General features: G+C 43.3%; 1 protein-coding gene across 1 annotated transcript in view; it reads right to left on the bottom strand.

Annotated features, from left to right (window-relative positions):
* The window catches only part of DPY19L4 (dpy-19 like 4), a 113436-nt gene that overhangs the window by 69479 nt on the left and 17785 nt on the right, over positions 1–26172 (bottom strand). The window contains exons 4-7 of the mRNA XM_030216760.1: positions 14635–14725; positions 9207–9328; positions 8048–8193; positions 4317–4440 (exon numbers count right to left, since the gene is read on the bottom strand). Of these exons, the coding sequence (XP_030072620.1) occupies positions 4317–4440; positions 8048–8193; positions 9207–9328; positions 14635–14725 (483 nt within the window). The remainder of the gene's footprint in view (positions 1–4316; positions 4441–8047; positions 8194–9206; positions 9329–14634; positions 14726–26172) is intronic.

The raw sequence follows: 26172 nt of genomic DNA, 5'->3' as shown, positions 1-26172 counted from the left end.
CCTTTTCAACCTAATGATGACCCCACTAGCCAAGTCCCTATCCAACCAAGGCCTTAACCCTTTCACAATATACATCCCTTACAAACATGATCTGGCAAAAATCACCAACGAAATCAAGCTCAGCTTGTACATCACGGACTCATGGGCAAATGCATTCCAACTAAAACTCAACACAGAAAAAACACACTGTCTCATCATCTCATCCCAATACAATACGTACAAACCCACAAACAAACATCCCAGGTTGCACCCTTCCAATTACAGACAGCCTGAAAATTCTCGGCGTTACAATTGACAGTAACCTCTCACTGGAGAACCAAGTGAAATCTACAACAAAGAAAATGTTCCACTCAATGTGGAAGCTCAAATGCGTGAAACCATTCTTCCTGAAGGAAACATTTCGCAACCTGATACAATCAATGGTACTAAGTCACGCAGATTACCGCAATGGAATTTATGCGGGATGCAAAGAACAAATCAAAGAAACTTCAGACCGCTCAAAACACGGTAGTCAGACTTATATTTGGAAAAACGCGATTTGAAAGCACCAAACCCTTCCGAGAAAAACTGCACAGGCTCCCAATCAAAGAACGCATTGCTTTCAAAATCTACATCCTAGTTCATAAAATTATCATGACAGACCTCATAGACCTACCAACCAGGAACACAACAGGGTCAACACAAACATACCTAAATCTCTACTACCCTAGCTGCAAAGGACTCAAATACAAATCAACTTATGCATCCAGCTTTTCCTACATAAGCACACAACTATGGAACGCATTACCAACAGCCGTGAAAACAATGTATGAGCACCTAAACTTCTGGAAATCACTAAAAACTAACCTGTTCAAAAAGGCATACCCTACCGACCCAACTTAAATGCCTGAACCCTGCAACACAACAAAACCAAAGTTCATAATGGACATAAAATAACTCTTCCTCACTACGATTCCCTAACGCGTTTGTCACACATGAACCTTATTCTACCACATCACTTTGTATTTGTTCATACCAGAATTGGCGAATGCCTTTACAGTACTATGTAAGCCACATTGAGCCTGCAAATAGGTGGGAAAATGTGGGATACAAATGTAACAAAAAATATTAGGCTGTCATGCCCCATACTCTTCAGGACACCAGTCTAAATTGCTATTGACCATTCTAAATCAAATGGTTCTTCTCAGCCCATAGTGGCTTACTTACAGCCTTTCTGTTTTGTCAATTTCTTTGGGAACAGCCTTATCTTACTACTGAACAAATGTCTGTGTTCTCAGAAGTTCTCTGAAAAACAGCTTGTTTTGCTTGCTTGAAGTAAACATGTGAATATCTGGCAATTTCCACTCTACCGGAAAAAAAAACCAAAAACCCACTCCTATCTTGGCCCAACGCCCTATACTATTTATCATTCCTGTTAATTACATTATACTCTCACAAATTTTGTCTGTATATCTAATAACTTGGACATGTTGTCAAATGTTCTACTTTACTGTGAATATAAGCACAGTGATCAAAACCAAACTGCTAGCGTGTTTAGGAAATAAAACACAACATTATAAATTCTTTAGGGCAGAGGAAAAAGAGCCTCAGTTAATGCCAAAACCAGGACAATGTTCCATGCACTGCGAACTAACTTGGATCGTTTGAGTTCGATCATCGGCTCACCCAGAAAAAAAACTCCAAATCCCAATTATTTAGTTGTTCTTTATTTTTTTTATATTTTTATCTTGTTCACTTTTTCACGTACCAACCTGAGCAAAACTAGCAGGTGCAGTTAACATCTGCCTCTGTACCCATCATTTTAATTGTATGAAGTGAGCATAAGAGAGACTTAAGACTTATCTTATTTTCGGACCATCGCAACTGGGAACCCGCTTCTTCAGGGGAAGTCCTGGATCAGTCTCATACTCAGTGACACTGCTCTCCGTGGGTACAAAGGCAGATGTTAACTGCACCTGCTAGTTTTGCTCAGGTTGATACGTGAAAAACTGAACAAGACAAAAAAAAAAAAAATCAAAAGTAACAATAAAGAGAGACAGATAATAAAAGAAGAATTACAACTAAATAATTGGGGTTTGGAGGGTTTTTTGGGGTCAGCCGATGATTGAACTCAGACGATCTAAGTTAGTTCGCAGTGGATGGAACATTGTCCCGGTTTCGGCATTAACTGAGGCTCTTTTACCTCCGCCCTAAAGGATTTATAATGTTGTGTTTTATTTCCTGAACATGCTAGCAAGTTGTTTTGATCACTGTGCTTATATTTTGAGTGCAAACTATTTTTAGTGATCTTTTTCTTCATTGAAGTTTTTGATATTGCTACTTTACTGTGAGCCACATTGAACCTGAACTTGCTTTGGATAATGTGGGACACAAATGTCATAAATAAATACCTTTGTAATGAATTACATTATATTTAATTCTACCCCAGTTCTAATCTATACAAGATCACCTACACGTGGCTGACACATCCTGCTTGTCCTGGGAGAATTGTCACCTTTCACATCGTTAAAGTTCCAGGTCAGTCACAAAGAATAAGGCCTGCTTAAGCAATATTCTTCTTTAGGGGAAAATAGGTTTTCTAAGCACAGCTGGCATTCCCAATTTTCTACTTGCTCAGGGGCTGATTTTCAGAGCTCCTGTGCTGTAAAACAGCCCCCAAACAGCGCCCCAATGTACAGCTCTAATACTATGCAAACCATATGTGCGCTGTGTAAGGGGGAGGACCATGCCTTGCACATGTGCACAGGAGCTGTGCAGTAAGCCCAATCAAACTGGGGAGCAGGGAGCCCGCCCTGAAGAGATACCCTGTGTTTTTCCTTTGTTTCTGGACTCACCCCACGACCGATCTACTTCATTTAAAAGTAAACTTTGCCAGATCCTTTCTTTTCGACCAGCTGCTTCCTTCCGAGTTACACAAGAGGAATATGAAAGGGCACCACAGCATGCTCCTTACTGCTGCAAAACTAGCTGATTATTAGCTTGCAAGACAGAAAAGAAAGCCCACAGCCATGAAAGACTAGACACACTCTCGTCAAACACCCAAACGCCAGTTCCGGCTGGCGGTAAGTTTTCAGCGTTAGGACAGGGGTTTGTTGTACGCTGGTTTTCTGGGCATTGGGAGGTAATACCTAATGACCTGTAACATAGGCTTGCCTACATTTATATCTAAATTTGTAGTAATCTTTGGCAAGCATGTTGTCTCCAGCACTGGTGCCCTCTGAACATCCCAACGCTGGCACTAGTCCAGCACTAAATCGCCTCAAGCGCCAGTGGTAGCTCTTGAGCATCAGCCCCTCAGAGAAAAGTTGTGTCTGTAAATGAACCTTTATCAGGGGCAATGGCCTTGGAAGTTTACTGAAAACACAGAAAGCTCTGAAAGCAAACAACGTGAGAAATAGTGTGGAACGTGATCTGTGAGAAAAGGACACGATAAGATTAAACTGCAGTAAATTCTAGTGCGTCAACAACAAGAAATGCCTATAGAAAAGGAGGAAATGGAATAAGAAAGAAAATAATGCATCCTGAGTGGATAAAATTAGGGGCATATTCCAAGTCCAAGGAAGGGAAAATCAATTTATGAAAAAGTGAGAGATATAATTGCCAGTTACTAACCATGAGGGTAATTTAATTAATGGGCACCTATAGAAAAAATTTATTCATTTTAAGATTACTTTGTAAAGGCAACATAAACCTGTATATTATGTCTTAACAAATCAGTTCCCGGAAATAAATAGGGGACAAAAGCTCAAACACAAAGTTATACCTGCTTCGAGGTTATTACAACTTTCTGTATGTGCTGTGTGCATGTTTTACAAAGGATGCTTCTACCTTGCAACTCTGCCCAAACTATGCCTCCAGCAACACCTACTAATGGTTCATGTAAAAGTACTCTTGTTCACACATATAAATCCACACAATTTCATAACAGTCACTTCTTGCATATAAAACATGCCTTATAAAATTATTCCTCCTCATGTCTGGATGAAGATCAATAAATCTAAGTAATATTTGGTCTCCTGGTGGTCTGTACATGCATCATCACACTACACATATAGCCGCCTCCACCTTCACAGCCACAGAGTGCTTCCCTCTGAACGTTTTGCAATGGATGTGCACTTTGGTGGTTCAGGCCCGAACACTCCCATTTAGCGAGACACACTCGATTTGGGAAATAAAACAAATGGAGTTTCCTGAAACATGCATTCAATCAAAAGGCCCCTCTTGTTGTCATCTAACCACTAAGAAACAGAAACACAATGCATAACATATGACTTGTTACAACTGATTAGTACTGTAAACACTGGAATTAATGTTACCTCTGCTGATGAATTTGCAATGTTTTTTAAATAACCTGTAAGTGCTGCAACTTGAACAGCAAAATATGGCAAGGCCCAATTTTCTCTTAGAGGAATGGAATAATCCATTCTTGTGGTATCTGTCCTGAAACAAAAGTGCAGAAGAAAAAGACAATGCAATAAATCACTTAAGTTATTTATACACCTTTATAAGAACCATATAAGAATGAATTCTGTATATGGCACTGAAAATTACATAAGAACATACAAATAACTATACTGGATCAGGCCAATAGTCCATCTAGCCCAGTACCTGGCAGAAACTCAAAGAGCAACATTCTATGCTACCAATCCCAGGAAAAGCAGTGGCTTCCCCCATGTCCATCTCAACAACAAACTATACACTCTTCCTCCAGGAACTTGTCCAAACCTTTTATAAATCCAGATACACTAACTGCTGTTACCACATCCTCTGGCAACGAGTTCCAGAGCTTAATTATTCACACTGATAAAAATTAGCGATAAACTCTCTTCTATAAATGACACTCAGAGTTGGGCATCATTTATAAAATAGTGTTTGGTGGTGAGATCCATGTCCAATTTACACCAAGTAAAACCTGGTATAAATTCTTGTGCCTAGATTAGGTGCTGATCTCCTTTATTCTATAAAACTGTGCGTAAATTCCAAGAACACCCCCGATCCACCCATGCTCCTGCCAGGGGCGTAGCCAGACTTTGGCAGGAGGGGTGTCCAGAGCCCGAGGTGAGGGGGCACATTTTAGCCCCCCATGGCACAGCCGACCCCCCCCGCTGCCACCGCCACCAACAACTTTGACCCCCCCCCGCCAACGACCCTCTCAACCCCCCCTCCCGCCGCCAAGCCTTCCCCGCCATCGCCTACCTTTGATGGCGGGGGACCCCAACCCCCGCCAGCCGAGCTCCTCTTCTTCCGGCGCAAGGCTTCGTTCTGTTTCTGCGAGTCTGACGTCCTGCATGTACAATGTTCTACGTGCAGGACGTCAGACTCACAGAAACAGAACGAAGCCTTGCGCCGGAAGAGGAGAACCTCAGCTGGCGGGGGTTGGGGTCCCCCGCCAGCAAAGGTAGGCGATGGCGGGGAAGGCTTGGCGGCGGGAGGGGGGGTTGAGAGGGTCGTTGGCCCCATGTGGCTACGCCACTGGCTTACACCCCCTTTTCAGATCTATGGCTAAACCTACCCATGGATCCCAGTGCCTAAAGATGCACGTGCAAATTTAAATTAGCGCAAAATTGATTAGCACCCAATTATCAGTGCTGATTGTTTCATTTGTCAATTAAATTGTGCACACAAATTGGGCACAAACCCAAATTTACACACATAATTTTTAGTGCCATATATATAGAATTAGGGAAATGATTACTAGCGACAAGCTATACTCCATAATATAATCAAGGCATGATAAGTTTTTTTCATCAAAAACTGATTGTATTTGCGTATATGACAAATCGCTGCCAGAATTCAAACAGAATGATTTTTTTTCCAGCTGACTGTTCCTTTCACACTTTACTCATCCAATATTAATATGGCATTAGCCATGACAAGAGAGCAATGGAACAGAGGCCATAGGTAAGTAAGGTCTTTATTTTAGCATGAAACCAACAGAAACAAGGAACTAAATGGAAATAAAAATGAAAAAGGGCATTTGCACAATATAATGCAGTAACTAGTATAAATAAAAAATATATATTTTTTAATCAACTTCTGCATTAACCCAAACTTTTTTGGAAAATTATGGTGAAAGGGCATCACTGAAGATGAATGAAGAGCTGACCCAGTGGTTCACCAGCAGCAGTGTGCATTGCTATGCAGAAAGTCACCGATGCAGTTCCTGGATCAGCTGGAGTCGATATGGAGGAAGAGGGGAAAGGAAGGGGTTACAGAACAGAAATCAACTTGTGGTCATTGTTAAGAGCGACACCTGATGATCACATTTAGACCCCAGGCACCTGCTGCATGTGGTTCCTGGTTCAGGACTTAAGCTGTTGCAAAGACCAGACTAGAAACAGTGGGAGGGAGGGTCTATTATTCTATTCCGCATCTTGTATACCGCTTTTAACAAAATTTCAAAGAGGTTCACAACAAGAAGAATATCTCATTCAGATATAACATACAAATAAATATTCAATATTCCTATTCAATACATAAACATTACAATGAAAACAGAAAAGATTTATGAAAAAGACTATACGCAGGTATTAATCGCATAGACACAGGCAAACTATTCCAAATTCTCGGACCCTGAAATGAAAAAAGCGTTTCCAAAGAGCTTTCAACAACTTCTTCACAGATGGAATATCAAGAGTCAAATTCTTTTAACTCCTCAAATAGTCTCTTGATCCTGGAAATAAGATTAGATATCCTACCATACAGAGTTCGTATCATGAATGCACTTACAAATTTGACATATAATCTTAAATCGAATCAGAGATTCCCATCTTAACCAGTGTAAATCATTCAATAGAGGACTAGGGGGCCTCAGGTGGCAATCTTCAGGAGACACCATCAGCTCATGCCTCTAGGAAGTTGTGTGCTTTCTGTGGCTGTGATTATGGGGTCACGGCATAAAAAGTTCGAGAGGCGTTGATATAGAGGGAAAATCCGCAGATAGTTATGAACAACAGGCTGTTGTAACTGTGGATGTTTAAACATAAAATGCGCCAGTATTGGGTTATGCTAGTATTCTGTAACATCAACTGGGTGACCAGACACCGTTACAGAATAGGCACGCACCACCATCCGCCTACAATGAACTTCTCACTTATAAAATGCCACCATGAAGCCGGGTTCCCAGTCCTAGCTTAAGATGGATGAAAAAGGAGAAAAGAACATAAGCCATACTGGGTCAGACCAATGGTCCATCTAGTCCAGTATCCTGATTCCAACAGTGGCCAATCCAAGTCACAAGTAACTGTCAGAAACCCAAATAGTAGCGAGATTCATGCTACCAATTCCAGGTCAAGCAGTGGCTTCCCCCATGTCAATAACATACTATGGACTTTTCCTCCAGGAACTTGTCCAAACCTTTTTAAAATCCAGATTTGCTAAACACTGTTACCACATCCTCTGCAAGAAGGTCCAGCGTTTCCTATTCTTCGAATGAAAAAAACATTTCCTCCTATTTGTTTTAAAAGTATTTCCATGTAATTTCATTGAGCGTCCCCTAGTCTTTGTACCTTTTGAACCAGTAAAAAATTGATTTACTTCTACCCATTCTACACCACTCAGGATTTTATAGACCTCAATCATATCCCTCTCCAGTCATCTCTTTTCCAAGTTGAAGAGCCCTAACCTCTTTAGCCTTTCCTCATATGAAAGGAGTTTCCTCTCCTTTATCATTTTACTCGCTCTTCTTTGAGCCTTTTCTAATTCTGCTATATCTACAACCATCAAGCTAAAGGGAATAAAAACATCAAAACATGCTGATCTTCAAGCATTTTTAAGAACAAGCAACCAATCTGAATTAGCAGATTTTGGAACCTGCACACTTACCTCATTTTTAAAAAAGCAGAGGAAAAGATTTGAGCGCTAGTTCCAATTTGGGAGTGGTGGGATCTGAATTTTTATGAGACCCTCTCAAAATAATTTTCCAAAAGCTTGGAGTGCATGTAAAATCGCTTTGTTTTTTCATTATTTTAGCATTTTGTATGAAAGGAAATGCAAAATGATGCATTACACAACCAATGAAAGGGTTACTTGTTTAGCATTTTCTTACCTGTTAATTATAAACCACGCTGCTGCCAGCATTCCTGCTAACCAGGTCCCACTCATGATCCAGCTGGTAACAAACAACGCCGTCACATAAATGCCTTGCAATCCGAAAACCATGCTAATGTAGAAATGCATCGGCTCCATAACTTCCTACAATTAAAACACAAATGCACTGTGACAGCACAGAGAGGAACAACAACAGAATGAATGCACTGGGCAATATTTACAGGTATATACCTAGGTAAATGAGCCCCATCTGGTATGCACACTTTTAGTCTGGTTTGAAAAAAGTGTTTTGTGGATATGTTTAGTTTGGGGAGGAAAACACTGTGCAGACATGAGATTTCCAGAAGTATTTGTGCTACTTAACCCCTTAACGAGCTAGTTGGAAAATGACCCACAAAGTGTACTCAAATCCATTTTCTAATAGGACTTCGGATTTGCTAAATTTCCTTTTGAAAACCTTTGCAAAATCAATATGTAAAAAGTACCTATGAACTTTACACCTGCCTGCAGAGTTTTCAAAACTGTCCCATCATGGCCCAAAGACAGAATCCCGGGAGACAACCACAAATGGAGGAGATATAGAAAGGGAGGAGATATTTATCTATCAGGACTCTAAAGGTCCAATGTGAAAGAGAGATGTGGGCAGAGGCCCCAATGCTTACAGAAGCCACCATGGAGAGAATCTGGTACTCAAATCACCACAAAGGCAGCACAGAGGTCAAGGACTGTTAGGATAATTCAGTGGCATGAAGAGAAGTCAGCCCAAAAGTTTAATCAGAAGGTTTCAGTAAAACGGAAACTGAATTGACAGAAGCTAGTCACCGACTGCCCATGCCCGGACTTTCAAAAGAAAGGAATATCTCTTAGAACATGGTTCAAGGGAAGCTTACGTCATGTTCATTTAAAAATGACTAAGAAAATGGGAGAACATTGAAATGCCATTGAGTGAAGAGGGCAAAAAAATGCAAATACTTTAAAAAGAACAAAAATTAGTAGAGCGTCAAGAGGGAACACAGTGGAAATTAATGGTGAGAATCATATCCAAGATGTTTAAGCACAACAAAGATGGAAAGGAGGACAACAAGAAAGGGAAGTATGTAGAGATTATGAAGGGACCCATACAGGACACAGACATGAGATGGTATAGGAATACATACGTGACTGGCAGATATCCGATATAAAGCACTGGCCATTAATTCAGGGTACAGACTCATTTGTCGTACAGCATTGAGAGTTTTCATCGACACAGTTTTGTTGTTGTAAGTTAGCTCAAACAAACCTATGGACAGAAACAATTATCCTCAGAAGCCCTTTTTTAAATTATCTTTTTTATTGAAAAACACTCAAAATACCTCAAGGCTGTGTTTTAGAAGCATCCCCACATGTAAATGGCAGTATTCAAACATCTAGAGAGGCCTAGAGGTTGAAAAGACATTGTAAATCAGGGGCTGTTCACACATGGGGATGGTTTCAGTGTCTAGATATCAAGGCAGCAAGGGTAGGTTGTGGGGGGGGGGGGGGGGGGTGGAATCCTGAGCAGGCCTACAATACAGCCATGCTTTATATATTTACACCTGTCCTGAGGTACATCTAAGTACCTGCTGTAAGGGGCAGCTGTAAATACGAATGTTTGGGCTCCTAAGCACCCCTTTGACATTCACGAGAGGGAAACAGACAAAAGCACCCCCTAACAGCTGATCCCCCAGTCCCACAGCATCCTTCCTGCAGCAGCAATGCCCACACAAACCACTTGATCCCCCTAACATTCACCATGTGGTCCCCCCTAAGCCAAAAGTCCCTCCTCAAAGGCAGGAAGACTGAAGAGGCCATCCTGCAGCCCCAACATCTATCACCTTCTGGGGTCTTGTAGGATGGAAGCAATGCCTACTTGCTCCCACCTGGACAATGCCAGCCCTCAAAATGGCCATCGAGACCATAAAGGGTAATATTGAGGTACTCCTAGTGACAATACTACCCCTCCCCAAGAAAGCATAGGGAGTTGGGGGTGTTGAGCTTGATGAGGGGTAGCATCTTCAGCCCTTCTGCTCTTGGGAGAGGATGGGTACCACATGGTGGTGCTTGCCTACCACGTAGGGATTAGGTGGAGTCCCACAGGGTGGGGGGTGTCCTGATGCTGCAGGGGAGAGTTTCCTGAGGGAGCAGTGATCTTAGTTTCTGGAGGGAGCAGTTATTTTAGAAAAGGGGGTATCTACATTTTTTCCCCCAAAGCTACACATGAGGAAAAGAAATCGCTGCTCCCTCTGGACGTGGAGGGGCTTGGATGTGCACCACTGCTCCTATTTTACAAGAGACTCTGTTTGGCAGAGCCTGTTGTAAAATAAAAAAGTAAAGTAGTGTCAGAATGCCACATGTCCTAACTTAAAAATAAAACCCACAAAAACAAAACACACAACTTTAGGTCTGGCACAATAAAAATCAAGAAAATAAAATCCAGATTCTACTGCAAAGTCAACAAATTCACATTAAATAAATACCAATCACACTAATTTTTAAAATCAGGAATGCAATTAAACCCTTTGTGACCTCAGCCTTCATTGGTCAAAAAGCCAGGACTTAACGAGATTCTGGAATCTCAAATAATTGGTTTCCAACACAATATGCAATAGCAAAGAGTTCCATAATTTACTGTAGGACCAAAACTGATAAATGCTCACTGCCTAGTTTGTTGTAAACTGAGGGCTCGATGCACAAAACTCTACCGCTGTAGGGAACAAGACCAGAAAAACACCAGCTCATAGCAAGTTGGAATTACTGACCAGTGCTCAGCATTAAAGCATGCAAATTATATGTACAATGTTAATTTTGGGCATGGTCAGTAAAGGGCTCCAAACGTTCCTGGTACATGCCCACAACAGCTGTGTGTATGCCCAGTAATGACTGGACCTCCCCGACCTCCCCTCCCACCAAAAAAAACAAAATAAATACCCTGGTGGTCCAGCAGGCCGAACCCCCCCTCCAATTTAACACTGGCCCTAGTGGTCTACTGTAATCCCATCTCCACCTCCACATACCTTGTGTTGTCGGAGGCCAGAGGGAGACCTACTCCTTTCTGCCTCTGGGCCTGCCTGCTGCAAAATGGCAGCATCCCACCCCATCCTGTGCATTCTGGGGTGAACTGGGAGAGGCCAAAGCACCATATAAGGAGGAGTTTTTTCCTTATATGGTACTTAGCCTTTTCCAGTGCATCCCAGGAAGCACCAGGCAGGGGTGGCACAGTGCCACTTTGCAGGAGGCGGGCCAAGAGAGAGTAGGCCTTCCTCCTGCCTCCAACGATGCAAGGTATGTGAAGGGGGATGGGATTACACTAGACCATCAGGACCAGTGTTAAATTTACGGGGGGGGGGGGGGTGTAAGTGGGCCCACTGGTCCATAAGGGTATTTTTTCTTTGGAGGGGTCCACTGGACCACCGGGGTTTTTTCAAGGTTGGGGGGGGGGAGGTTGCAAGGGGCTGTGGCAGCAGACTTTCCTGTCAGTGCCTACTACTAGTACTTATCTTTTCTATAGCGTCACTAGACGTAGGCAGCGCTGTTCATAGGACATGAAGAGACAGTGCCTGAGCCAAAGCAGCACTCAGGTACTGACAGGAAAGTTAGCATGGGACCCCGATGACAGCTCCGGAGATGTCGTTAGTTTTTAGCTGCAAGAGCAGGGGTTTCCTGTATATTGCACAGAATTGCTAATAAGCCCGTTTTAACACAAGTGAGCTCAATAGCACAGGCCTTTCGGTCACCGCTTCCATGCATGGTAAAGCAGTGGCCAAAACCCTCTATGCACTGGCCGCACAATAACGTTTCATTTAGACTGGTTAAAACCAATCTAAATGAAATGTTGCAAGCTCAGTTTGCGTTGAACATCGGGCCCTCGCAAGGAACATTTAACAAGAATACAAAGTCCAAGAAGGTAAACACATTGTGTGATAAGTCTAAATAGGTGAACAAATGAATGAAGGAAAAAGTAATCTGCATACATTCCACAACTGGAGGAGACCCTCAGAGAAAGAATATATGACAGATGACATTACAGTATTCAGTATTTGAAACTCTCAGCTATCAAACTGCCCAATTACAATGCATACTAAAGGTATAAACACATATTTGCCTAAAGGCTCAAGAGAAAAGTCAGTACATTTACCTATTAGAAATTTGTTTCATTGATCTGTTTTTAAAAAAATGTATTCCTTTAATGTATTACAATATATTTACAAGAAAAGACATTTGTCCCAGCTGAAACCTGTTGCTGATACAATTTCATTAGATATATTTGGAAACATCTTTATCCCTTGTGTCTTTCAACCTGAAATAAAGTACCAAATCTCTTCCATATCTGAAGAGAGAGAGAGAAATCACCATTTGCAGACAACTTTCTAATGTTGTGTAACATTCATAGTATTAACCGGAGTCACCACATCTAAATGCCTTCCAGCACTCTGGCTGAACATTTATAGCTAGAATAAAGGTGAGCTATAGTAACAAGTGGCATTTTAAGATTGTCGAGCAAGAATCTGCACAAGCCCTGGGCACAGTGCACCTGACACAAGGAAAACATTAAAATCGCAGGTTCTTTAAAAGGTAAGTTCTCCAAATGCCTAAGTATTCTCCAAATACCACAAAAAAAAAATGCTCTCTCTCAATATAGGAAAAATTCCAGAGGGGTAGCCAAGTTAGTATGGAATGGCAAACAATGAATAGAGACTGGTGGCACCTTATAGACAAACCAATTTACTAAACCATAAGCTTTCCAGAACAAACGTCCAGAGCAAGTACATTCTGCCCTGCCAAGTTCAACTCCTCTCAACCACCACCTCTACTCTGCACTCCTTCCCACACTCTTGCCCTAGTACAGACTCTCTCCTTCTCCAGTCTGTCTCTATTACCCCCAGCCCTTAATGGATTAAATGTGAATTTCAATTAATTGGTATAATAAGAATAGTGGAGGTAAAAGTGAAAAGGGTTAACTTACTTAGATGAGATTACCAACCTGCTTGTTTACTCAGAGCAGGAGAAGAGGGAAAACACACACACACAGAAGCCAAAATTCTGAGAATTACAGTGTAGTGATGCAAGACAAAGATATGATGTGCCGGAAAGGGGGAAAAAAAGGCCAGGAAGCAAACCACGATGGTTCAGGAAGAAATTTCAGGACATAACCCCAGTGGCCTGAGAAGCCTGGGACATGACAACCTAACATATTTATGATGGCACCTTATCTAAAATGTCCAGGCATGACTTGACACAGAGCTTAATGTATGGACACAGTTTATAAAAGTGGTCTGAGCCAAAGGGAAGGGAGGATGGACAACTGAGCCACAGGAGGGTGAAAGGCTAGATGACCCCTCCCCCCGAACTATAAGGCCATGTAAGTAGGAGATGCTAAATGGCTCGTTACAATTAAACAGCACTGAATGCAGTATCAGTACTTCCTTATCTAAAAGGAAAGGGGAGGGCGAGGCTGTTAGCTTAGAGACCAACTAATGGTTAGGTATATTATTACACTTTTGTTTCCTTTTATTATTATTTCCAAATCAATGGAATGTTTGGATACTGTTTCATTCTAACCAAGACCTTCAAGGAACCCAGGCTGAGACCCTTTGCAAGACTATCCTGCAGAAAACCCACCATTTGAGGCACAGACACCCAGTCCAGAAGAACAGCTCACTCTGAACACCAACTTTCAAAAATTATAAAGACCAAGGTGGAAGAAATCCACTGGTAAGCTATCCAGTGGCATCCATTAAACCTGATCTGGCCACTAACTTAACAGCAGGTAACCAAATAGCCATGCTTGAAAGAATTTCTACCATTCTGTGTACACCTCTATAAGATGGTATATCCCTCTTCTCACCTCCTGGTACACATTCTCACACAAACTAAACGCCATTTCACTTTAGAAAGATTCTGTGGCCAAGAAGTGGTTGTATCTAGAACTTCCACAGCATCTGACATGGTGTCCACATTACAACAGTGCTTTCATCAGCACCCTCTTGCACCTTGTCCCATTAACCCATACAGACTGAAAAAGACACTTCCAGATCTAGAAGAGCCTGTTGAGAACTGAAATTAAAGTGTCTCGTCTGCAAAAACTGATCCAGCTCTCATAAAGTTTCTCGGTTAATGAGAATGAGAGAAATGAGGAGTCAAAAGTGCCTTGCAATACAGAAAGTAGCCAGAGCCAGCTGGGAGAAAACCAATAGCCCTCAACATTTAATTCTTGCAAGGCAGAGTAGAGAGAATGTCAGCCAACTTTTCCAACAGCAGTACTTTAATGATGTGTGGTAGATACACCTTATTCGTAATCACAAAAGAGAGGGTAATACAGCATATAAGTATACAATATAAACAAGAAAAAGCAACACTGGGCCTTCAAGAAAGAGACAATGGCAGTCCTTTATTGTGAAAAAGACCCGACACGGGCCGTGTTTCAGCGCACAAGTGCCTGCCTCAGGGGTCTGACATAAAAACACAAAGATAATTATAAATACACAGTTCACAAAAATTAACATCCATATCATAAAGTAACAATTAAAATGCAAAAACATAAAAATAATAAGATACACCTTGCCATACCTTGCTCAAATGAAGGGGCTCTCAGCAGCTCTTTGAAGAAGGAATAATAAATGGCACCATCACCTTGGAATGTGATTTCACGTTCAAGCTCCTAAAACAAAAACAAAAATTCTTACTTCCACAACCAGCAAGGGCAATTCTGCTTTCATACTTATTTATGGCCTACCCAACTGTTCTCTCCCTCATTCTGTGGATTCATTTTTGTGCCGGATTTAGGTAAAGTTAGTTAGTCTTGGAATTTGTGGCCGTAGTTGTTTAGGCTCCGTGTCTTCCATTAAGGGACTGAAGTAGTCAGGTTATATTACAGCTATGTGCTAACACAAAAATTTTGCTCCTCAATGCAGTAACTAAATAGTATACAAATAGGCCGAGTGTAAAAAAATATGCACTAACATGGGACAGCACACTGGATGTATGCGAATACGAGCCTGCGCTAGCAGGAGCTCCACCTGCACACAGGTCCGAGCACAATAAGACTTTTGGCATCTGGAGCTATGTGCACACAAATCTGTACACATTGGGCACAAAAGTTCTGCAATACCAATATTTATATGTAGAATAGCACCCAGCACACGTATAGATGTATGCTCATGCAACTCTAGGTGCCAATACAATTTTTTGTTAATGTACAGACCTGTACCTGTATGCAACTTTCAACAGTCCGTACTTTGCTCTTTGATCCAGCACACCTTTCCCTCAGCTCTATTTTTTTTTTCTTTTTAGCCCGTGCTCTTTATGGAACTCAGAAAAAAGTTGCAGATCTTATATGCATGTAGTAAAGAGAAGGAACAGGTATGAAGTCCCCAGTAATGATGGCCACAAATGATCAAGCTAATGATCTTTTATGCCTCCTCAGATATCGCATTAAAGCCCCAGAATTGCTGTCAGAGTTGCACTTCTCTGTATCTGCACTGAATAGCCAATAGCCTCATCACATGCTCTTGAGTGAATGTTCACACAAGGCTTTGCGCAGGGTTTGCTCATTTGCAAAGGAAAAATTTGGTCTTACCTGCTAATTTTCTTTCCTCGAGTCCAACCACACCAGTCCAGAATGCATGGTTTGTGTCTGTCACTCAGCAGATGGAGAAAGATAGAAAAGCTGCAAGTTCTGTGTTGTGAAAAAAGTTCCACACAGGCACAGCCCACAAATATCTCTAGAACAAACATTGAATACTACCAAGCACACAAAGTAAAAAAAAAAAAAAAAAATTTGAAACTCTTCAGAGGTTCTGGTCCCTCCTCAAAGAAAAACCGAAACAAATGCTCACATGAGGGGAAAAAAAATAGAAAGAAGATGTAGATCAAGCCAGAGGGCGAGTCTCTATACTGGTCTGGTTGGACTCAAAAGAAAACTAGCACATAAGGCCAAAATTTTCCTTCTTTTTCCTCTTAACCAGACCAGTCCAGAATATACAGGATGTTGCAAAGCAATCTTCACATTAAATAAGATGAAGACACCCCTGCTGACAGTACTGCTACACCAAGGGCAGTATGCCTGATTTGGACATTGTCAGGTTAACGTCAACTCAGAAGCGAACATTTTCTTATACCGGACCATCCTTATGGAATTCATGGTTGCAGTGTTTTTCTGAATGGTCTTGATATTATGGCTTTTGAAAAGCTTTGAAGACCTTACTGTTTCAGCAATATTTTAGTTGATTCCTGAAAAAAAATTATTGATATAGTTCTTTGTATAGTTTATACACACTGTATGATGTATAATTATTTTGTTGTAAAATAATTAGTCAGAGCAGTATGTAGCCATATATCAAATTAATAAATCCAATCCAATTCTATTTAGCATGAATATCCAATCTGCAAAACTTCGTAAACAAATGGAAGGATGATCAAGTAAGGATTTTACAAAATCTCTTAGGAAACAAAAACACAAACATAAAAAATGACGACAGATATGGATGGGCAGACTGGATAGGCCACAACATCTACTATCCCTTCCTCTCCCTTAGAGATCCTATGCACTTGCCCCAGCTTTCTTGAATTCTGATACAGTCTTTGCCACCACTACCTCCACTGGGAGACTGTCCCCTTGATCTACCACCCTTTCCACAAAGAAGTATTTCCTTAAGATTACCCCTGAGCCTATTCCCTTTCACCTTCATCCCATGCCCCCTTTCAATTGAAAGACATTTGCCTCCTGTGCATTTACGCCAAAGAGGTATTTAAATGTTTCTATCATATCTCCCCTCTCCCAACTTTCTTCCAAAGTATACATATTGAGATCTCTAAGTCTGTCTCCATATGCTTTATGACAAAGGGCACTGACTATTTTTGTGGCTGTCCTCTGGACCGACTCCATCTTGTTTATATCCTTTTGAAGGTGCAGTCTCTAGAACAGTACACAATACTCTCAATGAGGTCTCACTAGAAACTTACACAGAGGCACACCTCATTTTTCCTGCTGGCCATTCCTCTCCCTATGAGCCCAAGCATCCTTATGGCTTTTGTCATCATCTTTTCTACCTTAAGATCATCAGATACAATCACCCCGTCCCACTGTTCTTTGTGCACAGTACTGCACTCCCCTATACTGTACTGCTCCCTCAGGTTTTTGCAGCCAAATGCATGACCTTACATTATTTAGCATTAAGTATTTGCTGACAAATTCTGAACCTTCTTCAAGCTTCACCAGATCCCTCCTCAGGTAATCCACACCATCAGGGGTGTTTACACTATTACAAATTATCATTCATAAAGAGCAAACCTTACCAGAAAGACCTTCTGCAATATTACTTACAGAAATGTTAAAAAGAACAAGAACAGAGCCATTGGGCACACCATTGCTAACGTCCCTTTACGTAGCATGAACTCCATTTAGCACTACACTTTGTCACTTTCCTCTCAACCAATTTTTAACCCAGTCAGTCACTTTAGGGCCCATACTGAGGGCACTCATTTTAAGTCATCTATGCAGAACTGTGTCAAAAGCTCTGCTAAAATTTAAGTACACCACATCTAGCAGTCTCCGTCAATCCAACAGTCTGGTTACTCAGTCAAAGAAAGTAATGAGGTACGCCTGACATTATGTACCTCCAGTAAAACCATGGCACAAGTTTCCACCTATGAAGCAGACATGTCTCTGGTTGAATGAGTCTTAAGACAGAGAGGTGGTTCTTGATCTTTAAGCAAATAAACCAAACTGATTGCCTCTTTTAGCCATCTTGAAATTATTGTTTTTGTATCAGCCTCACATTTTGTAGGCCTGCTCAACAGCATAAAAAGGTGGTCCGACTTTTGAAATTTATTTGTTACTTCTAGATACTGAAGCAAAAAAACTCTACAAACATCCAAAAACCTCAATACATTAAACTTCTTCCCAATCTTCACATCGAAAAGCTGGAAACTCTAATTTAGCATAAAAAACTGAAACAACTTTTGGAAGAAAAGGAACTGTTCTAATGTAAAAGCTTGCTTCTGAAAAAAACATAAAAAGGCTCCAGACAAGAAAGTGCTTATAACTCAGAAAGCCTTCTTGCAGAACTGTCTTTATGGTAAGATCTAAATCAAGAACCTTTTTCAATAGCTGGAAAGGTGTAGATGTTAACTCTTGAAGGACCAGATTCTACAAAGTGACTATTCAATGAATGCCAGCCATAAACGGAAAACTCTCAAGAAATTTAAGCACACCAGGATAAAAACCCCCTCCAAGTGGCTAATGCTGCTACCTGAATCTTTAGGGAAGCTAAAGCTATTTCCTTTTGAAGACCATCTTGCAAGAAAGAGAAAATTTGGGACAGTGTTGCTTAAAATTTTTAGATTGTAAGCTCTCTTGAGCAGGGACTGTCCTTCCCCATGTTTTAACTGGTACAGCGCTGCGTAACCCTTGTAGCGCTATAGAAATGCTAATTAGTAGTAGTAGTAAAATCTGAAGAATCCCTCTTTGATGACAGCAAATTTTGAAAATTTTCCAGACTAGCATAAGCTGCTGAAGCCAAGCACTTTCTGACCTGCAGAAGAGTGGTAATTATCATGCTTGCATAATCGTTCCACCCGAGACACGACCTCACAAAGGCCAGGCCCTACGACAAAAGAGACAGGTCGCCCACTGTTATCAAGCTTTGACATAAAGTCCCCTGCTCTGCAGGGGCATCAGACTTTCTTGCATATGTAGATGAACCAAATTGGCATACCATGGATACCTGGACCAATTTAGCGTTACTAGAATCACTACTCCAGGATGATTCACAGCATTTTCAACAATAACCTACACAAGGCAAAAGAGGAAAAATATACCAAAGTTCCTATGAAGACTAGATCTGAAGAAGGGCATTCAACCATACCACTTTTGGCTTTCTCCTGCAATTGAGGAAACATGGCACTTTAGCATTCTGTCCAGACGCCATCAAGTCCATTGTTGGTTGTCCCCAGCACCATTGTGAATGCTTTGATAGACAATTCTCATTCTCCCGGGTCCAATGTGTACCTGCTGAGGAAGTCTGCTTGAATATTCTTGGTTCCTGCTATATACATTGCGAACAATGTCTGTTGATAGGTCTGTGTCCAATGAAAGAGTACAGGGGCCTCCTATGCTACTAGTGAACTCTTCATTCCTTCCTGACAATTGACCTAAGCTATGGTCGTGGAATTGTCTGTAAAGACCCCAATGTCTTGCCCTGTAACAGATGCTGGAAGGCAACAGAGGCCCTATGAATAGCTTGAGTCTCCAAGCAACCTGATCCAAAGTGAAGCCTCCAGCACAGAAGCCTGGCATCTGTTGTCAGGACTATCCAATAGGGCATTTCCAAGGGAGATCCTTTTGACAATTTTTAAAAGAGGACATCCACCAGCAAAAACTGGATCTTGATTTTGGCAACCAGGGCAGCCGGATGTTGTAAGACTAATGCTGAACTGACCACCTCGAATGAAAGAGGGGACTGAAAAGGCCACATATCTGCTCAAGCTCACAGTACCAGAACTAGAGTTGCAGCCACAGACCCTGTATGTAATCCCACGCTCTAGCAGCCTTCCGACTCACAATAGTTTGAATCTGAGATTGAAGCATTAGAATTCTTTGAGTTGGCAAGAACACTCTTCCCAAATGTATGTTGAATTGGGCTCCTAGATACTCTATGGATTGTGCTGGTTCCAACTTGCTATTGTTGTAACCGACTATCTAATCCAGAGACTGCAGAAACTGAATCAACTAGGCTTTAGCCTGATGACTCTTCTTTCATCTTTGTTCCGTTATAGAATACAGCATAAGTTGGTATGAAAAGGACAGGCATAAATATTGCACTTTTATAAAATACTATAAGTTACGCCCTTAAGTGTGGAACTTGCCCATATCCCGCCCATATGTACGCCCCTTGCAGTTGCACACTAAGCTTGTAGAATACTGCTAAGCGAATAAGTGCTAATATTCTATACCATTGTATCTATTATTCCAAATTTGATCTCTCTATACCTGTTTGCTTAATTCTACTTTATCACTTATGTTCTTTATGTAATACCACCTGTATCTTTTTTCTGGAGTGGCAATTGCCATGACGGATCAATGTAAGCCACATTGAGGCTGCAAATAGGCTGGAAAATGTGGGATACAAATGCAATAAATAAATAAATAATCTTAGCATGCAAATGAGGTCTACATTTAGGTGGTAAAATAGAACTAGGGGGATTATACTTCAGGTACATAAGCATCTGCTGACTGGTGACACAACCCATGCATTCCAGACTGGTCTTGTTAGGATGAAAAGGGAACCCATTTTTATGTAGGGCACTCACAAAATTGTACACTAAAGCCAAGCTAACTTATGTGGAGTGGAGGAGTGGCCTAGTGGTTAGAGCACGGGTCTTGCAATCCAGAGGTGGCTGGTTCAAATCCCACTGCTGCTCCTTGTGATCTTAGGCAAGTCACTTAACCCTCCATTGCCTCAGGTACAAACAGATTGTGAGCCTTCCTGGGACAGAGAAATATCCACAGTACCTGAATGTAACTCACCTTGACCTACTACTGAAAAAGGTGTGAGCAAAATCTAAATAAATAAATAAAATTATACACAAAGCCTAATGCACTGTACTGCACCTACCTCCTCATTCCCTTAATGAAGATTCTGAAGAATGAAATGCATTGTCCAGTACTGTTCAGAGTGGTGTTAAGTCTTCTTATTGGGGGCGGGGTGAGGGAGGGTAGAGGAAGGATGGGTCGTGTTAGAAAGCTGAAAGCTAGATCTTAAAAGGCAAGATTGGGGAGGGTGGTCAGAAAAGGAAACGCATTATTGTAAAAAGGGGGAGGGAGAATTTGCTGTCATTTCACAAACAGGTCTAAAGAGCTCTTTTGAAGCTGCCAGAACGGGATGGGATCCCTAATGACCTTTATTATAACTCAGCTGGACATCCTTCTGGCCTGTAGCAACTTAATTTAAAACTTACGTTTCACCTTTTCATTTTAATAGAAAGTTATGAAGCAGATACACAAGATAAATATATATAAAAACAAAACAAGCCACATCCAACTATCCTCAGACTCTAAAAAAAAAACCTCACCCATTAATCTGCATACCCTGCCTCCTGAGAGGGGACACTATAAGCAACCCTTCTCTATTGGCCCAATTTTGTCCAGTGACCCTCCCGCTAGCGAGTGTAACATATTTATCCTGGTGGAGAATTTCTTTGAAGGTAGGAATCCTGCCCCCACCCAAAGGGAGTTCGTGCACAACCAAAGACACCAACAAGGCTAAAGCAGTTGCTCACAAACAAGAAAAAAAAATTAAACAATTCAAAGAGAGGAAGATAAGTCCACGATGCTATTTCTAGAATACAATGCACGTGCCTCAGTAGCAGAGCTCTGAACATTTCATGAACAATAAACTAGTTATTTTGTTACATACCAGTTTCCCCCCAGAATTAAACAAAATTACACAGCAATTTGTGCACAGACTGAGGATCAACAGGTTCTCTATCTTTATCATACTTTACTTTTTACTGATGAAAATGTCTCATGGCCTGAAACCGGCAGACAAGATTATACTAAAACATGCAGTGCACAGCCAAGACAGGAACAAGCACAGTTCAAGCCATGAGGTATGTACGTATCACTGCACTGGCCTAGACATCTCCAAAGCACTTCCCCCAAATTCAACATATGGCACCTCAGGTTGTGCACATTAATTTAGCCACACAAATTGCTCGTACAACTTAATTAACAAGCCAGTCAGCGTCAATAGCTAGATGTTAACAAGCAATTAACGGTACTAGTTGGCTTTAATTAGAATTTACCACACAACTTTCTAGGCATACTCTATAACGCAGTGTGCGTAAATTCTAATGTGCACAGTTGAAAAGGGATCATGGACAAGGGTGTGGAATGGGCAGGTTGTGGACATTTCAAAAAACTTATGTGCACTATTATAGAATACACACGATCTGCGCCTAATCTAGGCAGTGGTATTTAGGCCTGGTTTTAGGTGGCCTAAATGGATATGTTTTAGGAACAGCAGCACGCAAGCGTATTCTATAAACTATGGCTAATTTTAGGCATAGTTTATAGAATCATGCTAACCGCGTGGCTTTACAACACCAATTTTTAAGGCGCCATATTTCCCCATAGAATCAGATAGGGGAAAAGTGAGTATGAAATTAGATACCTAGTTAATATAAGCCCACTTTTTACTCTCCTATGTTTAAGGGCTTAATTTAGAAGCCTTGCAATGGAATCAGTGCCGAGCACCTAACTTCATTCCCCCAACCTACCCAAAGGGTAGAAAAAAGGCAGACACTTAGTGTAATTGAGTGCAATAACCTACTCTAACTTTAACAGGAGTTAACATGTGCAGGTTGGTGAATCAGCCCTATTAAAGGTAAAATTATGTATAATCATACCTGATAATTTTCTTTCCATTAATCATAGCTGATCAATCCATAGACTGGTGGGTTGTGTCCATCTACCAGCAGGTGGAGATAGAGAGCAAACTTTTGCCTCCCTATATGTGGTCATGTGCTGCCGGAAACTCCTCAGTATGTCGATATCAAAGCTCCATCCGCAGGACTCAGCACTTAGAGAATTACACCCACGAAGGGACACTCTGCCCAGCTCACCACCGCCGAAACGGGGGAGGGGAATTAACCCAGCTCATCCCCACACAAGTGGGGGAGGGGAATCCGTCCAGCTCATCCCCGCGGAGCGGGGGAGGGACACCACACCCGCCGATGCGGGGGGATCTGGCTTATCCTGCAACCGCAACCGCGGGAGGAGCTGACTGACCCTAACACCGCCGAAGCGGGAGGGGTACAAAGCTGCCCTACAGCCGCACGAAGCGGGAGGGAGTGCCGGCAGAATTTATGTCTCAATCCAGCCCCGTAAAACGGAGGGGAGAGGAATGCAGCAGCTCACTGTAACACAAACTCGTCTCAACTCTTGAAGAATCCAAGTGAAAGAAGAACTTGAACACGAAGTCCTCCTGAAGTAACTGAAGGCTAAACTTGAACCTAAAATTCAACCAGAATATAAACAGTACAGATATCTGGGAGGGGCTATGGATTGATCAGCTATGATTAATGGAAAGAAAATTATCAGGTATGATTATACATAATTTTACCTTCCATATCATCAAGCTGATCAATCCATAGACTGGTGGGATGTACCGAAGCAGTACTCACCCAGGGCGGGACAAAGAAATCCCTGACCTCAACACTGAAGCTCCAAACCGGGCCTCCGCCCGTGCAGCCACAGTCAAACGGTAATGCTTGGAGAATGTATGAGCCGAAGCCCACGTTGCCGCCTTGCATATCTCTACCAAGGAGACGGATCCGGCCTCTGCCATCGAGGCCGCCTGAGCTCTCGTGGAGTGAGCCTTCAGCTGGATAGGCGGCACCTTCCCCGCGGCCACATAAGCCGCTGCAATGGCTTCCTTGACCCATCTTGCCACTGTAGGCTTAGCAGCCTGCAGACCCTTACGAGGACCTGCAAACAGGACAAACAGATGATCCGATTTCCGGAAATCATTGGTCACTTCCAAGTATCTGATGATGACTCGTCTCACATCCAGATATTCAAGAGCGGAGTACTCCTCTGGGTAGTCCTCCCTACGAAAGGAAGGGAGACAGAGCTGCTGATACACATGGAAGCGAGAACCAATCTTGGGCAGGAAGGCAGGCACTGTGCGAATAGTCACTCCTGCCTCAGTGAACTGCAGAAAAGGCTCTCGACATGAGAGCGCCTGGAGCTCGGAAACTCTTCTGGCTGAAGTGATAGCCACCAAAAAGACTGCTTTCAACGTCAGGTCTTTCAGAGATGCCCTCGACAAGGGTTCCAAAGGCGGCTTCTGCAATGCTCTTAGCACCAGGTTGAGATTCCACGCAGGCACCACTGAGTGCAGAGGAGGGCGCAGGTGATTAACTCCCTTGAGAAAGCGCACCACATCTGGCTGCGAAGCCAGGGAAGCACCCTTCAGGCGGCCCCTGAAGCAAGCCAGAGCCACTACCTGGACTTTAAGGGAACTGAGCGACAGGCCTTTCTCCAGACCTTCTTGCAGGAACGCCAACACTGAAGAAATTGGAGCAGTGAAGGGAGAAAGTGAGCCTGCTTCACACCATGCTGCAAAGATACGCCAAACCCTGGCGTAAGCAGTAGAAGTAGAGCGCTTCCTCGCTCTCAGCATAGTGGCGATGACCTTGTCTGAGAAGCCCTTCTTCCTCAGACGCTGCCGCTCAATAGCCAGGCCGTAAGACCAAAGGGAGAGGGATACTCCATCACCACGGGACCCTGATGTAACAGGCCCTGCTCCACTGACAGCCGCAGAGGATCGTCGACTGAGAGCCTGAACAAGTCCGCATACCAGGGACGTCTGGGCCAATCCGGACCCACCAGGATTACCCTGCCGGGATGCTTTGCCACCCGGTCTAGCACCCTGCCCAACATGGGCCAGGGCGGGAACACATAGAGGAGCTCTTGTGTCGGCCACTGTTGGAGAAGAGCATCTACTCCCAGGGATCGAGGGTCCCGTCCTCTGCTGAAAAAGCGCGGCACTTGGCCATTGGCCGATGACGCCATCAGATCTAGGCTCGGCTGGCCCCAGCGCTTCGTGATGTCCAAGAACGCCTGAGCAGATAGTTGCCACTCTCCGGGCTCCAAGGTATGGCGACTGAGAAAGTCCGCCTTGACATTCATGACTCCGGCAATGTGGGCCGCTGAAAGCTGCTCCAGGTTCGCTTCCGCCCACTGGCAAAGACTCATAGCCTCCTGGCTAGAGGGGCGCTCTTGGTACCTCCCTGGCGGTTGATATAGGCCACAGCCGTGGCATTGTCCGACAGGACCCGTACAGGCTTCAACACCAGTACCGGGATGAACTCCAATAACACCAACCGAATGGCTCTGAGTTCCAGGAGGTTGATAGACCACTTGCCTCTGCAGGAGACTAGAGCCCCTGCGCTGTCCTTCCCAAGCAGTGGGCTCCCCAGCCCATCAAAGAGGCGTCTGTCGTGACTACAATCCACTCCGGGGTCACCAGAGGCAATCCTGCAGACAACTTGTCTGTCTGCGTCCACCAGCTCAGCGCCTTGCGCACTGCTGGGTCCACGGGAAGGCGCACAGCATAATCCTCCGACATCGGAGTCCAGCGCAGCAGCAGAGATAGCTGTAGTGGTCTCATATGAGCCCTGGCCCAGGGCACTACTTCCATCGTGGCCGTCATAGAGCCCAACAGCTGCACGTAGTCCCAAGCCCGAATAGGAGAGGCTACTAGGAACTAGTCCACCTGAGCCTGAAGCTTGACAATCCGATTGTCTAGCAGGAACACTCTGCCCACTTGGGTGTCGAATCGAACTCCCAGATACACCAGGGACTGAGTCGGGCGCAGCTGGCTCTTCTTCCAGTTGATGATCCATCCCAGGGAGCTCAAAAGAGCAACTACCCGGTCCATAGCTTTGCCGCACTCTGCATAAGAGGGGGCTCGGATCAACCAGTCGTCCAGATAAGGATGGACTTGTACTCCTTCCTTTAGCAGGAAGGCCGCTATGACCCCCATTACTTTGGAAAAGGTCCGCGGAGCAGTAGCCAACCCGAAAGGGAGGGCTCTGAACTGGAAGTGTCGTCTCAGGACTGTAAAACGCAGAAAGCGTTGGAGAGGAGGCCAGATGGGAATATGCTGGTACGCTTCCTTGATGTCCAAGGAAGCCAAGAACTCTCCTGCCTTCACTGCCGCTATAACAGAGCGGAGAGTCTCCATGCGAAAGTGCCTCACTTTCCAGGCCCGATTGACCCCTTTGAGGTCGAGGACACAAAGTAAATGGAGTAACGTCCCTTGCCAATCTGATTTTTTTGGCACCGGAACGACCGCACCCAGGCGGATCAGGTTGTCCAAGGTCTGCTGCACTACCACAGCTTGACCGGAGACTTGCAGGGAGAGAGTACAAACCCGTCTCTTAAGGGTTGGCAGAACTCTAGCTTGTAGCCGTCTCTGATGACTTCCAGCACCCACGCGTCTGAAGTTATAGTGGTCCACTCGCCCAGAAACGAGGACAGCCGTCCTCCAATCTGCACTGGGGCGTGGACCAAGGCCCCGGCATTGGGTACGAGACCCT

Source organism: Microcaecilia unicolor, chromosome 1 (assembly GCF_901765095.1).
Source record: "Microcaecilia unicolor chromosome 1, aMicUni1.1, whole genome shotgun sequence".
Taxonomy (NCBI): domain Eukaryota; kingdom Metazoa; phylum Chordata; class Amphibia; order Gymnophiona; family Siphonopidae; genus Microcaecilia; species Microcaecilia unicolor.
This window is presented reverse-complemented; position numbering and strand designations above follow the sequence as displayed.